The sequence below is a fragment of the Solenopsis invicta genome, chromosome 6, assembly GCF_016802725.1.
Source record: "Solenopsis invicta isolate M01_SB chromosome 6, UNIL_Sinv_3.0, whole genome shotgun sequence".
NCBI classification, from domain to species: Eukaryota; Metazoa; Arthropoda; class Insecta; order Hymenoptera; family Formicidae; genus Solenopsis; species Solenopsis invicta.
The window spans coordinates 6,063,263-6,077,782 of NC_052669.1; the positions used below are offsets into that span (position 1 = coordinate 6,063,263).

Consider the following 14,520-nt stretch of genomic DNA (forward strand, 5'->3'; position numbering starts at 1 on the left):
CGGAATGGCTCCTATTTTTGCATACCGTCGTCGCAGTTCATCGATGCACAACCTTACGGAATTTGCGAATGAATGCTTCTTGCGTTCGGTGCAAGATCGGAGTACCTTGATGCGGCTGGCACGGAAATGTCGGTACACTTATACACTGAAGTATCTTCGATCGCGTTAACTTCGCGAAAGAATCTCGTTTATCGCTATAGATAATCACCGATGCTATTTAAAAGCACGGTTTTATTCCTAGAAAATTTTAGAGCAAAGACTCGTATTTTTTTTTTATTCATAATTAATTACGTGTATACACAAATTAAAAGTAACGTTCGATATTCTGAATTCTGTTGCAGAAATCTCGCGATCGGGATCGGGATACAGAATTTCCCTGAAGGACTGGCGGTGTCCTTGCCCCTTCAAGCCGCCGGGATTAGCACGCTGAAGAGCTTCTGGTATGGCCAGCTCTCGGGGATGGTGGAGCCCATTGCTGGTGTCCTCGGCGCAGCCGGAGTAACACTCGCTGCACCTGCGCTACCTTATGCACTTGCCTTCGCGGCCGGTGCGATGATCTACGTTGTGATCGACGACATTATCCCGGAAGCACATCAAAGGTATGTACCGTATAATCCACTTGCCCGGAAAAACTTGAAACTGCGAAACGACTCCTATTTACTTGCTCTTTTAAAAATGCTCAAAATAACGGTCACTTAACGCTCGCTCTCAAGATCGCTGCAATGTGATAGCATTCTCTCGAAAATGTATAAATGATCTCGAGTTTAATCGAGCCTTGAAGCTATTCGGCAAAAATCTCGGATAATAAACCTGTTGAGCATTTCCGATATCGCGACTGCAACTGTATTTCCGATAAGGAGCTTTATGATCGCACACGATACTCGGAAAATGCACGTGTTATTGAAAAAGCGTGGAAGGTGATGTTGAATGCAAAAGGGTGAAGCCGGTTCGCGCAAAGGGAGTTGGGCGCAACTTGTTCCCTTAACTGGTTCCGGCTTCTCCTCGTTCTTTCTTCTCTCCCTTCTCCTTCCTCTTCTTTCTTTCTTTCTCTTTTCTCTCTCTTTCTTTCTCTCTCTCTTCCTCTTTTCCTTTTTGTTTTCTTTAAACACCGTTCGTACCAGAGACACCAGTTCACGGTGCACTTGCACCCGTTTCCATCTCACGTTTCACCCTCGGCCCATTCACGACGAATTAGAAGTCCAAACCCAGTCTTGGAGTCAGAAGGGCGGAAGGCGCTTTTCCCACCGACACAATGGCTCTTATTTCGAGATTTATTCCGTCGTTCTCGAGCGCGGATGCGGGTATAGCTGTTAGTGATTTTTCGGCAACGTGCGATGCTCTAGTGCGATCCTTTCTCTCAGAGTGATGTCATCTTCTCGTTTGCGATAATGATCGGTGATTTCATTTAACGTTGCTCTCTTTACTCTTAGAAATATTATTCGCATTACGTGAGAAAAACAATACTGATTATCGTAGACACGAATCAAGAAGGAAAATACGATTAATTACGTGAATCGATTTTGTCGACTCGGCGTGGCAGCTTATAAAATTTTTCACATTTCTTTTGTTAGATTTATTAGATTTATAAAGTTTACATCGAGTTAACTGAAAATAATTTCTCTCATCCGTTTTATTTAATTTCCGTCCGTTTAATTTTATATTAAACAGATTACCAGCGCTGCGGCGACGGGTTAATTGTGAATGGATTTTTCAATCTAACGTGACGACGAACGCTTCAGCTCACGTATATACGTACTCTTTACTCTTGTGTTCTTTCCGAGGCCGCTAGAATTCAGCGAGATCGTTCCGGCGACCGCGCGAAACGTCCGGAATCCGTTTCGACCGCGCGAAGCACCGAAGCGCATAAATATAGAGAGGAAAAAAAAATTCGTGTCGCGTATGTCCTATGAATTTCTACTCGTGTCAAGCAGACGCGCACACACATACCTGTGCACACACGTACTCGCACGCACAAACGTACCCAAGTATCTACGATGTCCGTATTCGAGAGCGATTACGGTACAATGGCGCGTGACGGCAGTGCCGTAGTTAGCGCGCCGTCGGCGAAACGGACGTGGCGAATTTCTTTCCCAGGCCTGGCGGCGGCCTAGCTGAAGAAGGTGCATTGTCATTATAATTGGCTCCTTTTGTATTTCGCGTGCGATCTAACCGCCCGGATACTCGAGCGCGAGCGCACGGTACGCTCTCCCCCCCCCCTCTCTCGCTCTCTCTCTCTCTCTCTCCTATTCTCGTCGCGATTCTCTCGTCGAGGATCCCCTGAGACAGTCAGCCTCGACTCGCTCCCTCGGGAACCCTCCGGGTGGCCGGAAAACACAAAAGTGAAAACAGATCGCTCGTTCTCTCCGTATCCCGCTCTTTCCTCTCCGTCTTCGTGGAAACCGTTGCTCGACCTCCGCGAAAGGAGAGTCAAACGCGAGCATGCGATTCCTCTTTGGAGAAAATCAGTCGATCTCGAGCTGTATTTGCATAAGATGCGCGCGGTCCATCTTCGCTTTTCAAATTCAGTATATCGATACCTTCGAAATTCCAGGAACGGACCGCGTCCGACGAGCGCACTTACGAACGAGCCCTTTAGAAGTACAACGTGGTTTCCTTATTTATACATTTGTGCGTACACAAATGTGAATACGCGTATTATTAGCAAATCGTTATTCCTAAGAAACGGCTATGAATACGTCCCTCTAACAAGTGCCGTAAGTGTCCAGCTATTGCAACCTGCAATATTTATGTAACTGTCGAGCTACCAGAGTTATACTTGCTGAATCCACACTTGCTTTAAACTTTGAGTGTAAAAAAATTATGGGTTGGGCAGCAACGACTTTGTATCGCTAGAATAAAAATTTTTCACTGTTTACAACGCAACTAGAATTATAAATAGGGAAAAAGAATTACAAAGTTATCGACGGTACACGTGACTAAAACTGGGCGAGCGCAATATCGACTTAAGTCAGAGAAAAGGGGGACAGTCGGGGAATATATGAGATTTCTTCTCGAATTCTCTCGAGACTGCGGTACTTCGGACAAGAAGCACCGGCAAAAATCGACGCGGCTCGACTCGGCTCGATTCGGAACGATCGCCCCTCGTGCAATTTGCATTTTCCTCTGCTCGGCGAAAAGGAACGCCTGCTTCGCCGATGATACCCGTGCTGCATGTTCGACGCGGCCTAGCAACGTAGGGATATTTAAATTTATTGCCCTATCTCGAGACTTTCACTTATTCGGAATCGGATGTTCAAGTTAGTAAGACGCTTTTCTTCGGCAACTGTGCAGAGTCTCGCTACTGAGATAAGAAGGGAAGTACCAAATCAATGAGAAATCGACGCGATTTAACAAACGGAGTGTTCGGTCCGATGTACGAATGTGAATGGTTCGTAAGTTCCGTGGAATCGGGAAGTACATTGGAATTTGATTATCGTTCGCGAGGAGAGCAACGTACTGTCGGTATCGCGATAAATTGGATCAAGGATCGGTTCTTGGCGGATGCGTTTAACGGATGCGGAACGCGACGCGATTTGACGCGGCGGCGACGGCGGCGGCGCCCCAGTTTCGCCGCGCGAACGACGATGAGGATGAGGATGACGATGACGACGACGACGACGGGGAAGAGAAGAGCGAACATTGTTATCCCGGCTACCACTGCGATGAGACACGATAATGGCCAATAAAAATACAAATTTTCTGACGCACACCGAAAGGAGGTATTTACCGCGCGGATATGATTGATGTGGTAGAACGCCCACCGAAATACAACGGCGCGTTTCGCCGGCCGTTAAAATTGATGGCCGTGTATAATTTACGAAATCAACAAGCCGTGACGTGCAATACCGGGATATATACGCGCGGCATGGCGTAGCGCGAGTGTGTGCTTTGTATGTGCTTAATCCCTACTTACTTGCCGCGAAAACCCTTTTATTTCTCGCCATCCTGGGGCTCTCTTTCTCCCAGGTCGTTGCCCACGGAGCCGTAGGAGCAGAGAAGACGATGACGATAGCGGTGGGCGACGGCGCCAGTGCCGCCTTTTTAATTCTCCGCACCCTCGTTCCCCGCACCCTGGTCCACCACCATTCTCTCGATTTTGACGTTCGATCCGTGCCGTTCGATCCGTGCGCCACCGGTTGCACTAATCAAAAAATTCCCTCTCCCGCTTCATGCATCACACCGTCACGCAAGTCGCGATATTGCAGCAGAGATTTGGAAAGAATTTCATCAGCCTCACCTTAATGGAGTCAAATTAGAATTTTCTAACGGCACATGATATCGTACGAATATATATACATACATATACGATATTGTAGGAATATTCGTGCGATATCTTGCGCTGTTAGGATTTAGAATGCAGAATTACCCACATGCTACGTTTTAAATTTTGGGCAACTTTCTTGCGAATCCCCTTAGATCTTAATGCGAGCGCCACGGGCGCTTTCTGTTTACAGCGGAAACGGCAAACTCGCCAGCTGGGCCGCCATCGTCGGTTTCCTGGTGATGATGTCCTTAGACGTTGGCCTAGGTTAAGGACATCGTCCCCAGCAAAGGCAGTCACGGCGGGTTTGGCTCACGAATTTGCAGATTGTGAAAATCATGTGGTAATGATAACGAGTTCACAGTCGCTAAGAGTCGCGTTTTCTCCAACTCGCGGCATTCACCGAATAATAGGGCGTCTTCTTGCGAAAGAGGTCAAAAAAACTATCGACAACAAATGTTTTCCAGTCCCGACGTACGTTTTTATCCGCCGTTGCGTACGGCGCCTTTATCCTTAAAGACTCAGGAGAATCGAACAGTATAGCGAAATAAGGAGCGTATCCAATCGAGTCCGGTCAGACCTGATTGGAAACACTCTCGTGATTTCTGATGGTCATTGAGATATACGAAATTATATAAAATATGTAATAACCATATCACATGAAGCTATGTTTTAAGACTCGTCTGTAATTCCGATGTTCGATTAACGCTATAGCGAAGGCTAAATTGTGTAATCGCTCAACAATTTTCTAAACCGGTAGATATTTTTCTAGAACGCATTTCACTTCTAGAGAATGCATTTCACTTCGTAAATGTCTTCCCCGTATCTAGTCCTCGTCGATGCTATTCCAGAAGTCGAAGATATACGATAGCCTGGTTGACTGAACTTAAAATCGAACATCGAAATCGATGTCTGTCAGGATTCACCGAGATAATTGCAAGATCGATACAAACGCGAAAATTCTGTCGGAGAGCAATTAATACAATGTGCAGCGTCGAGAACTGTTGGAAAAGAAAATGTTTCAAGCTATTTTTTTCCATTGAAAGTACAATATCAAGAAATGTCATTATTTCACAAAAGAAATAGTTATTCATACTTTATCGTGTATAAATACGTAAACGGATTTATATATTATACATATTATGACATACGTATATCTTAGACACAACAGAGCTCCAAGAAATTTCTGTAAATATCGTCTGTTCCATTTTTTTTATATATCGATTTTTACATATGATGAATTAATAACGCGTTATAAATAATTTTTAGAAAAAAAAATTCAAAGCATTTTTTCTAATAATAATAGAAGGGCTACATCTATTTTTTTCTTAATGCCGATATTTTTTTACTGATATTTTGCTTTATATTTTCAGAAACAACTCTCGTGATTTCTTTGCTTTTGATATTTTAATTACAATTAACGAGATAAAATTTAAAATTTTTTACTTTTTGAATCTTTAAATTTTTCTAATAAATTCTTTACTTTTTTACTTGTTACTTGTTACTTTCCTAATTTTTTTACAATTCATATTCTTTTGTATCGCATTTTTTATTGTACTAATACAAATATCATTAAATTATATTTTATTTAATTATATTTACATCAGTACATTAAAATTAAATTAACAGATCTTTCTGCTATCATTTGTACTTCATATCGAATTTTATCAATTTATACGTAAAATCCAGTGCCTCGAAAGATTGTATTGATTGTTATTTAATTAACGCTAAAATACTTGTAGTATTACTTAATTAACATCTGAGCACTGTTACTTTCTAATTCTGAATCAGTGAATTCTTACTGATTTGCAGCACTATACTTATAACCGTAATCATCAGTTTACTGTCTTTCAGTGATTCCGATTAAGAAGAGAGTACTCTCACTGACAAGAATCAGTGTATCATTACCGAAAGACATTTGCCGAAGTGCATTTATCACTGCATGTATCGCTGATTGATACAGTTGTAAGTATATTACTGAAATCAGAATGTTCACGGTTTTTTCAATGAGCAATACACCAATTAAAATTTAAAGAGTAGTAAAATTGTGAAACTTAAATTCGCGGTGAGATCACGAAATTAGTTCGTTCTCAAATCATCATTCGCATGTTTCCGATTCACTGCCGTTTTATTCATTCTCCGCTAATGAGAGGCCCACCATCGCATTATGTAAATCCGTTTGCGCCTTTCTGAAACGGAGCTCTCTCAAAAGAGTACACATTTCGCAACTCGCATGTGTATCTCTCGTGCGCGCACGCAATCGCCGACTACGCTCTCGTGCCTGGTAGGTAAACTTATACGCATATTTATTGCGTTACAATGTGCCCTTTCTAATCACAGACCGCGCGCACGGTGCAATTTCGTTCTTGTAGCGACGTGCCGTTTATCCCGGAGCACGTAACGAGGTTGCCACTATACCCGTTGGCGCAAAAATAGATCACCTCGCGGAATCCGACACACGCCTCTCTCGTCTGCGGTATTTCCTTTAAAGAAACGTCTAAAGCTAAATCATCAAATCATTATGAAAAAGTCGTGTGCTATTTAAAGGATCTAAGTGGCCTTTTTTATGAGAAAGAGATTTCCGATTCTTTTGTACCGCAGGTTGTAACTTGCACGAAATAGGTGAACGCTTTTTCCCAACAATTTTTGTTTTAAACTGTCGCAAATATTTTAAAAATATATTATGGTGAACGTCCTCGATACATACATATATACAGATATATATATATGTATTGTATAAAAAGATGTAAAATTTGTTATATATTTCCTTCGAAGTACTGGTTTTTTTAATTCCGAGAGTGCATCTTCTTTATACGGCTAATATTTATTCTCAGCACACACGAATGTAATATTCTGTTTTATTATTGAGATGGCTGCGAGTCCGCACTCGTGATCGATATTCCGGGCGAATTCGCAGTAATTGAAAGGCACAGATTGATTTTATTGGTATCTCGACGTTTCTCGGCGCTGTATGTTTACAATAAGATATAGAGACTATATTTTGATACACACTGTCGATAAACCATCTAAAGTATTAGCGATATACGTGTACAGGTGCCCACGTATATTATACGAAACCGTGATGTAAGAAGACAAGGTGTGGGACCTTGTCGTGCATGACACTCGACTAAAGCAACGGCGAGCTCATTGATGTAATCGGTAGACCTATTCTGTAACTCTTAACGACAGTTCGGTATCGTTATACCGTCGTTGCGCGGATATTAGCAAAAAAGCTGCGCAACGATGTAACGATGCTGACCTGTCATTAAGAGTTAAGAGTTACAGAATAGGCCTACAGAGGTGTCAATCGTAAATCATGGTGAGCAATATGGTAGGCTGCTTGATGATAACAATCGTTACATCGACACGTCGTTATAATTAATTTCACGTTTGAGTTGAAAATCAATTTTTCAATGAGTGTTTCATTACGCCGTTGCTATTGTGCACGACGTTAACATCCTGTCCTCTTACTCTTTAACATCTAGGACCATATTCCTCTATATTAATTTCATTAAATACAATGTCTGCTTTCGCGGATGTCGAGAAGCATCTCTGATTTTTAGCTAACGTTATCGCGACGAATCAACGAGAACTGTCCGTTTGACTATCCATTTATTGTAATAGATTAAAAGCACTTTTATGAAATTGACGCTTTACAAGACTAAGATTGTCAATTCCAAGAGTCAATTGAATATTCTATCTAGGAGGTTTTCTTGTCGCGCGAACGATCGCTGATAAATCTTCTCGACGATCTTCGATCTAGATGATCGGTACAATTTATTATTCAAAGGAAACCACCGACGCTCGGTTTATATTAAACCAGTGCGAACGAGCATCAGCCAACAAGCTTCGATGATAGAAGCGAAGGTCGTCCCGATCAACGTCGACGGCACGGCATCACGTCGACGATTATGACGACGTGCGCGAGCGGTGCTTTAGCGAAATGTATCTTCTGTAATTAATAATGTAATTATGCGAATTATGTAATTATACGGATTATCGGATATTGTAGGTAGTCAATTGTAAAACCCGTGCAGACATTTATGTAAATTGTTAAAATTTGCGCTCGCCCGTTGTTTCATTGATTTGGCGATTAGTACTTTATTGACGATAGCATATTAATTAAGATATTTTGATTAAGACACTTTAACAGCGAATTATTTTGTTCAGCAGAAACGCATTTGCACATCGCGCGATTAATTTCTCTTTCTGGTAACTCTTACAGCCGGAAGGTGTGATGTTCAGAATTTATTTTTTAATTAAATTAGGTGCCTTCGTAACTTAATTAGGATTACTCGTTTAGGCAGGACATCAGTATTTGGTGAATATAGACAGAACGACTGATTTATTGTCCGCCCGTTCGTTATCACACATAGATATTAAATTGGCAACTCGTCCCAAAAATTTTTGCACTGCATTATCAAGAAATTTTTATTTATTGCGCTGCGGTGTAATGATTTTTCAAGATGTGCAATAAAAAAAAAGGGAGTGCATTAAAGCATAGCACATGTACCCGCAGGATTTCATCTCTTCCTTAAAAACTAATCTACTAATCGAGTGTGCTAAGAATTGGGAAGTACGATGTATATATCCCTCGACGATCCTGCTCCTCTTCCTTTCTCCGATCGTTGCATCAACGCTCCATCTGCTTATGCTCCCAGAGAAATAAAGATTTTGGAGCAACGTCTCATTTGTAAAGTAATTGATACAAATGTAATAGGTGGTGCTACGCCAGAAGGGAAGAAGGAGCGCGCTTGTCGTACGGGCAAATCATCGACGGTAAGTTATCCGAGTTCTCTGCATCTTTCCATCTCTCTTCCCGTCTCTCGGTTCAGGCGCGGCGAAGTGACGGTGTGCAACGTCGGCGCGGCGGCAGCGCCGGCAGCGGCGGCGCATCGCCCTCGCCTCGCGTCTCTCTTTCTCTCTCGTCGAGTGAGTTGCATAACCCGAGGAGAACCGAGACATGAATGGAGCCGAGCGGCGTGCGACAAGGACAGTTGCATCGCCGGCTCGGTTTCCCGGTGCGACGAGTGCGAACGCGCGCCCGTATATCGCAGTGGTAGGGCATCCTGACCGAGGAGGATGCCAGTTTGGGTGCAGTGGCGGATTTAGGAATAGACTCGTGGGCGCTCTGCGGAGCGGCGAGACGCGAAAGCATCTGTTTTTGGTGGCGCTTAATATTACAAGAGTCAGCGCGGTGATTGCACAATGACCGCGTACCACTCGACCAGATGGACATTGAAAATTGAACGACGGAATATGAAGGTTAAAGCGAAGTATTCAAGTATATCAGATTAATTACTTGTTAACAGCAAAGAGCTTTGCGCGCTTAAAAGTATTTCAAAATTCACTTTTCGCTGTAGAGAATCAAAAGGAAAAGTTATTGGTGCAATTACTGAGTGGGAACTATTGTGGGAATAATAACGTTGTACGCAACATTTGATTCGCGAAGCTAATCAAATTCAGAATCGAATGATCGTGTGAATTTAAATACGAGATACGAGTCTAGTATAATAGTATTTTAAATATAAGACTATCTTAGCCCCGTTGTATATGGAACACATTGCCTAACAGACAACTCGTTCTTTTTAACTGTATTTTTTGTCCGCGCCTATTGTCGGCTTTCTCCTTCTTGACAAGTATGAAAGCGTAAAAAAAGCACAGCTAAAAAGGAGCAGACCTAAGAAAGGCGTGCAAGATCCCTACGAGGGGTAGCCTCTCGGGTTAATGTGCCTAGAGCAGTTTGATGTGTGAATCCGCCACTGTTCGAGACCGAGAACGAGAGGGACGTGACGAACAGAAATGACGCAGTGACCGGCAGAGTCCGACGGTGCGGAGAGAACAAGAGAGAGAGAAAGAGAGGGAGAGAGAGATAGAGAGGAGGCATTCCGGTGGAACGGCGACGGTACACGTCCGTTTCCACGTAGCGAGAGGGATATAGAAAGAGGTACGTCCGCGCGCATCTGCCGTCGCTGCTCGTTCGCTCGCGGAGGAAGCGAACAAAGACAGAAGCGGCCGGTTATCGTTAGAGGAACACGGGCTGCGTTCTCCATCACCACACGTAGCGAAAGGCAAGGGGACGAAAATCCCGGGAAGCGAAGCACGAGCGAAGATGCAGATGCGTCCGCGCGCGCGATAAGCGCGAAGTCGGAATGCGAGGTGCGATAGGGAGAGAAGGGGAATTTATTCTGTTTAAGGAAATTAGGCTTGGGCAGAGATGAAGTAGGTGAAATTTTAAGATACTATTGGTCGGAAGCACGAAGAAGTTGGACAGCTGCAAGCGCGCGATGCATAAAGAAATAGAATTTAATTAATTGCGTCAAATAGAAAATGAACTTGCAGCGAACGCTATACAAATCTCGTTACCTTTTAATACAAAATCTAAAAATCCCACGGTGCTCGTTAAGGATTGGATGTGGGCACGGATGAGGAACAACTGATGAGGATCAGAAACAAGAGATCGTGAGAGAGAGAGAGAGGGGGGTCGGGCGGTGGGCGAAAAAAGCAGTGAATAAAGAAAGATAGAAAAGGAAAAAGGAGACAAGAGGATGTCGTCGGCGGTGCAGTAATCGACTTAGCTAAAGAGAACGATCACGTGGTCGGTGTGTCGGCGATGCGCGCACCATCGTGAAACGGGACGTGAAGCAGGGCAGGGAGACGAGGGGCGAAAGAGCGGTAGCGGTGGGAGGGTGGGAGGCAGGGTGCAGTGCGTTGCATAGGAAAGCCAGGACATCGGCGCTGCACTCGTCAGCAGTCGCACATGCACTTTGCCCTGCGCGCCGCCACCGCCGCCGCCGATGTAACCGGTGCACGGCGCACGTGCAACGCGGCTCGACGTGATAAATCTCTCTCTCTCTCTGTCTGTCTCTCTCTCTCTCTCTCTCTCTCTCTCTCTCTCTCTCTCTCTCTATCTCTATCTCTCGTTTTTTCCCGCTGTGATGTTCGGTGACGACAGTGTTGTTATTGTTCGCATTCCTATTGTTGTTCCCGTTGTTGCATGGCGCGTATCCTTATCGATTAACGGGCCTTAGTATAGGATCTTCGTCTGATATCGCATTCAGTGCCAAACGCGATCGTTGGTCGTTGGATTTTCCAAATCGGAGCGAACGTTCCGCAAAACGCGATAAACATTGTACTTAATCTCTTCGATGCGGGAAGAATGACGATGAAAGTTGAACGGCTTGGGGTTTTACAAGAACTCCTTCAGCTCTCCGTAATGTTGTTATAGTATTATCAGGATTTGTCTCGGGAAATAAGGTCGCAGGTTCTCGAGTTTAATTCGTGTATCCGGATTTTTCCTCGAGCAATCCACTTTGGGTTGCTCGAGAAATTCGCTGGCCGCGAATACGTTGTGCACGTCGATTTAGGAAATAGCCAACAAAATCGTGGTTCGCTGCACGTCGATACGCAAGGGTGCGTCCTAAAACGAAACTCGGCTCTTGCGAGCATTAAGTATCCCACCCTAGGACATTGTTCTTTTCCCTTCTCATTCACGTTTCACCCACCTCGCTCGTTCCATCCGTTCATCCAGCGTATCAACGTGGACCGATTATTATGCAATTTGTCGCCACATTTTGTACTTCTCGTACAACTTCTATTACGACGCTCTCTCTCTCTCTCTCCTTCTTTCTCTTTCTCACTATTGCATTTTTTTAACTTCCTCGAAAACACGCGCATTAAAGTCTCGCTTTAAATAATACACGCACTCATGTTTCATAATAAGAAAAAATAACTTGAATTTACAAATCATTTATTAATTAATTGCAAAATGAACAATTTTTTTCTTCAAGTTTTGCTCGGTAAGTTAATAATTTTTTAACATACATATGTAAACAAATCTGAAGCGCTATATGTTTTTGTAAAAACACGTAAGGATTGTCGAGAAACCGAGTTTCATTCCGAGATGATTAAAAGTCTTTGGAAGTAGCGATTAACTTGTCGCGACAACATGGTATGACCTTTTAACTCCGGTAACCGCCCCCATCGTTCCCATATAGTATAGCGACGAACTTCCGACAAAAAGTAATCACCGACCTCTACGAGTGCCGGAAGTCGTAGGCAGCCGTCAATTGTACGACAATATCCTGCGACAAATTATTATCAATCTAGCGTGCCAAAAATAGGAAAATCGACGACCATATGTGATAAACGAATGTATTTTTTTTTTCTATTATACGCAAGGACGCGCAGAAATCAAACGACGCAACGTGAGTATACATTGCTTCATAAATGTGTGTATTTATAGCTTGTTTTTTTTTATTAGAAGCTGTTACTGCTATTGAGAAACTGAGGAAATCATGTTCTACATACATGGTCAAAGTTACAAATCGAAGTAATTATAATATAATAAAATGTAATACAATTCCTGTGCGAAATAAAATTACTTCGTTTCTATTAGATATGAAATTTCCACAGGCAAGCTACATATAACATGTCTAAAAGACGACCTAATTTTTCAAACGTGCTTTATGCGTTCTTTGCGATAACTTTAATGTGAAATTATTTTAACGTGATTGTATTTGTGTACGAAACGTACCATACTTTTCCCTACGCACACTTTGTGTATTGCAACACGTGTATACGCGATGTGGTTGCTGTCACAGCGTTGTAAATCTTTTAGACTTTTTTTCCTCACGAACTTTTGTCGTCAAAATGTTAAAAAATCAACCTGATTACGTCTCTGCTTTAATTTACATTAACATCACGCTTCTTTTTTTTCCTGAGCTTATATGGAACACGTATTACTAATCGAAAACGCACAATGATTACTATTTCAACGAGACAAAAATGATTAACAAGCATTAACAAAGAAGTTTTAACAAATCTAAATGCCTTGATAATTTTTTTATTATTATTGATTATCACCTTTATATTTTTGTCGGTTAAAAACCTCAAGATACTATTACGCTAATTAATACTCGAATTCCTTAGCAAATAATTTCAAACTTTAATAATAATGATTACATTTATTTGACTTATACAAGAATAATTATGTTCAATCAAAAAGGAAACAAACATCATTAATTAATTTCTAAACTAAATAATGTATTAATTATTATTATGATTATTATGTAATAGATACATAATGTTCTGAAACAAAATACTGTAGCAAGAAAGTACTAGAAAAGTTAAATAAAAAAAACATTTTTATTTGTAGATTCTGATTTAAAAAAGTAATTTTTGAGATATGAACTTATTGATCAATCAAAAATTACGTTTAGATGATGTTTAAACGTAGTTTGTGATTGGCCAGCTTTAAGCTTCAAACGTTTACATCTGAAAAACTACAATTTGAAATAAAAAGTTACAAATGTTTGTTCATTATATAACTTTCCGATAACTTTCTCGTTATTGTGTTACGAGCAAAATTTTCAAGCCACACAAAAGGATTTGAAAATGTAGATTGAAAGAATCTTTCGAAAGAAACATTGCAACAATTTATTCTTAAATGAAAGCGGTTTTCCCGAAAGGATTAAATGATTCATGCGGAAAATCATTGAGCAAAAGTGCGCACGGCCTATAAATTAGTCTCTCATGTATCAAAGTTATACCCCCCTCCGTCTTGCGTTGGTGTTCGGCAATGCACACACGCGCGCGCAGGCCTTCCACACTCGTGCACCCGCTTTATATCGACGAATGCGCGTGGGTTTATATATAGAAATAGCAGCAGCGGAACAGCACCGGAAGCAAAGGAGTTCCGCCCAAGCCTGAAAGGGTCACCGTACTTTGAAGAGCGAGATCTAAGACCGCGCGCGTACACTTGACGAGATTCTACGTGCGTTTCATTGAAGGATATGAGGGCTACATATCGCATTTGCTATTTTACGAGTGCACCGAGGAGAATGTGTTTACGTAATAAAAATGTACGTTACGTACCGAATTGAGAAATGCAAAATTTACTAGAAATTCAAGGTTTTTAAATTTACAAACGAATATCTGGATTCTCTGTGTTATTCTTCACTCTAAAATCAAATTACGTTATTCGACCAAAAAATAAATAAATAAATAAATATAATAAATAAATTGAAATGCCTAATTTTCGCAGAAGTCAGAATAGCATCATTCAATTTAGATGATAAAATATTTATACATACACTTCGGAAATAGGATATATTGAAGGAAAATCTCATATTGGAAGAATAATTGAAAAGCAGTTGAAAAAAAAGATAACGTGCTTTTTCTCTCGCGGCGAATTCAATTATGATGAAAGAATGCGATTCCAAAAATTAATCGCGCGTCACAGTCAATAAGAGAAAAAA

General features: G+C 41.8%; 1 protein-coding gene across 5 annotated transcripts in view; it reads left to right on the forward strand.

Moving 5' to 3' along the window:
* LOC105200991 (zinc transporter ZIP11) overlaps window positions 1-14,520 on the forward strand; it is a 136,623-nt gene that overhangs the window by 31,348 nt on the left and 90,755 nt on the right. For 2 of the 5 annotated variants that reach the window (XM_039450214.1, XM_039450217.1), the window contains exons 5-6: window positions 342-599; window positions 2,552-3,177. In XM_039450214.1, coding sequence (XP_039306148.1) covers window positions 342-599; window positions 2,552-2,753 — 460 coding nt within the window. In that variant the 3' untranslated portion in view covers window positions 2,754-3,177. Of the gene's footprint in view, window positions 1-341; window positions 600-2,551; window positions 3,178-4,454; window positions 8,774-14,520 lie in introns of those variants that run through there. The other 3 variants (XM_039450216.1, XM_039450215.1, XM_011168806.3) reach the window with 2 other exon arrangements.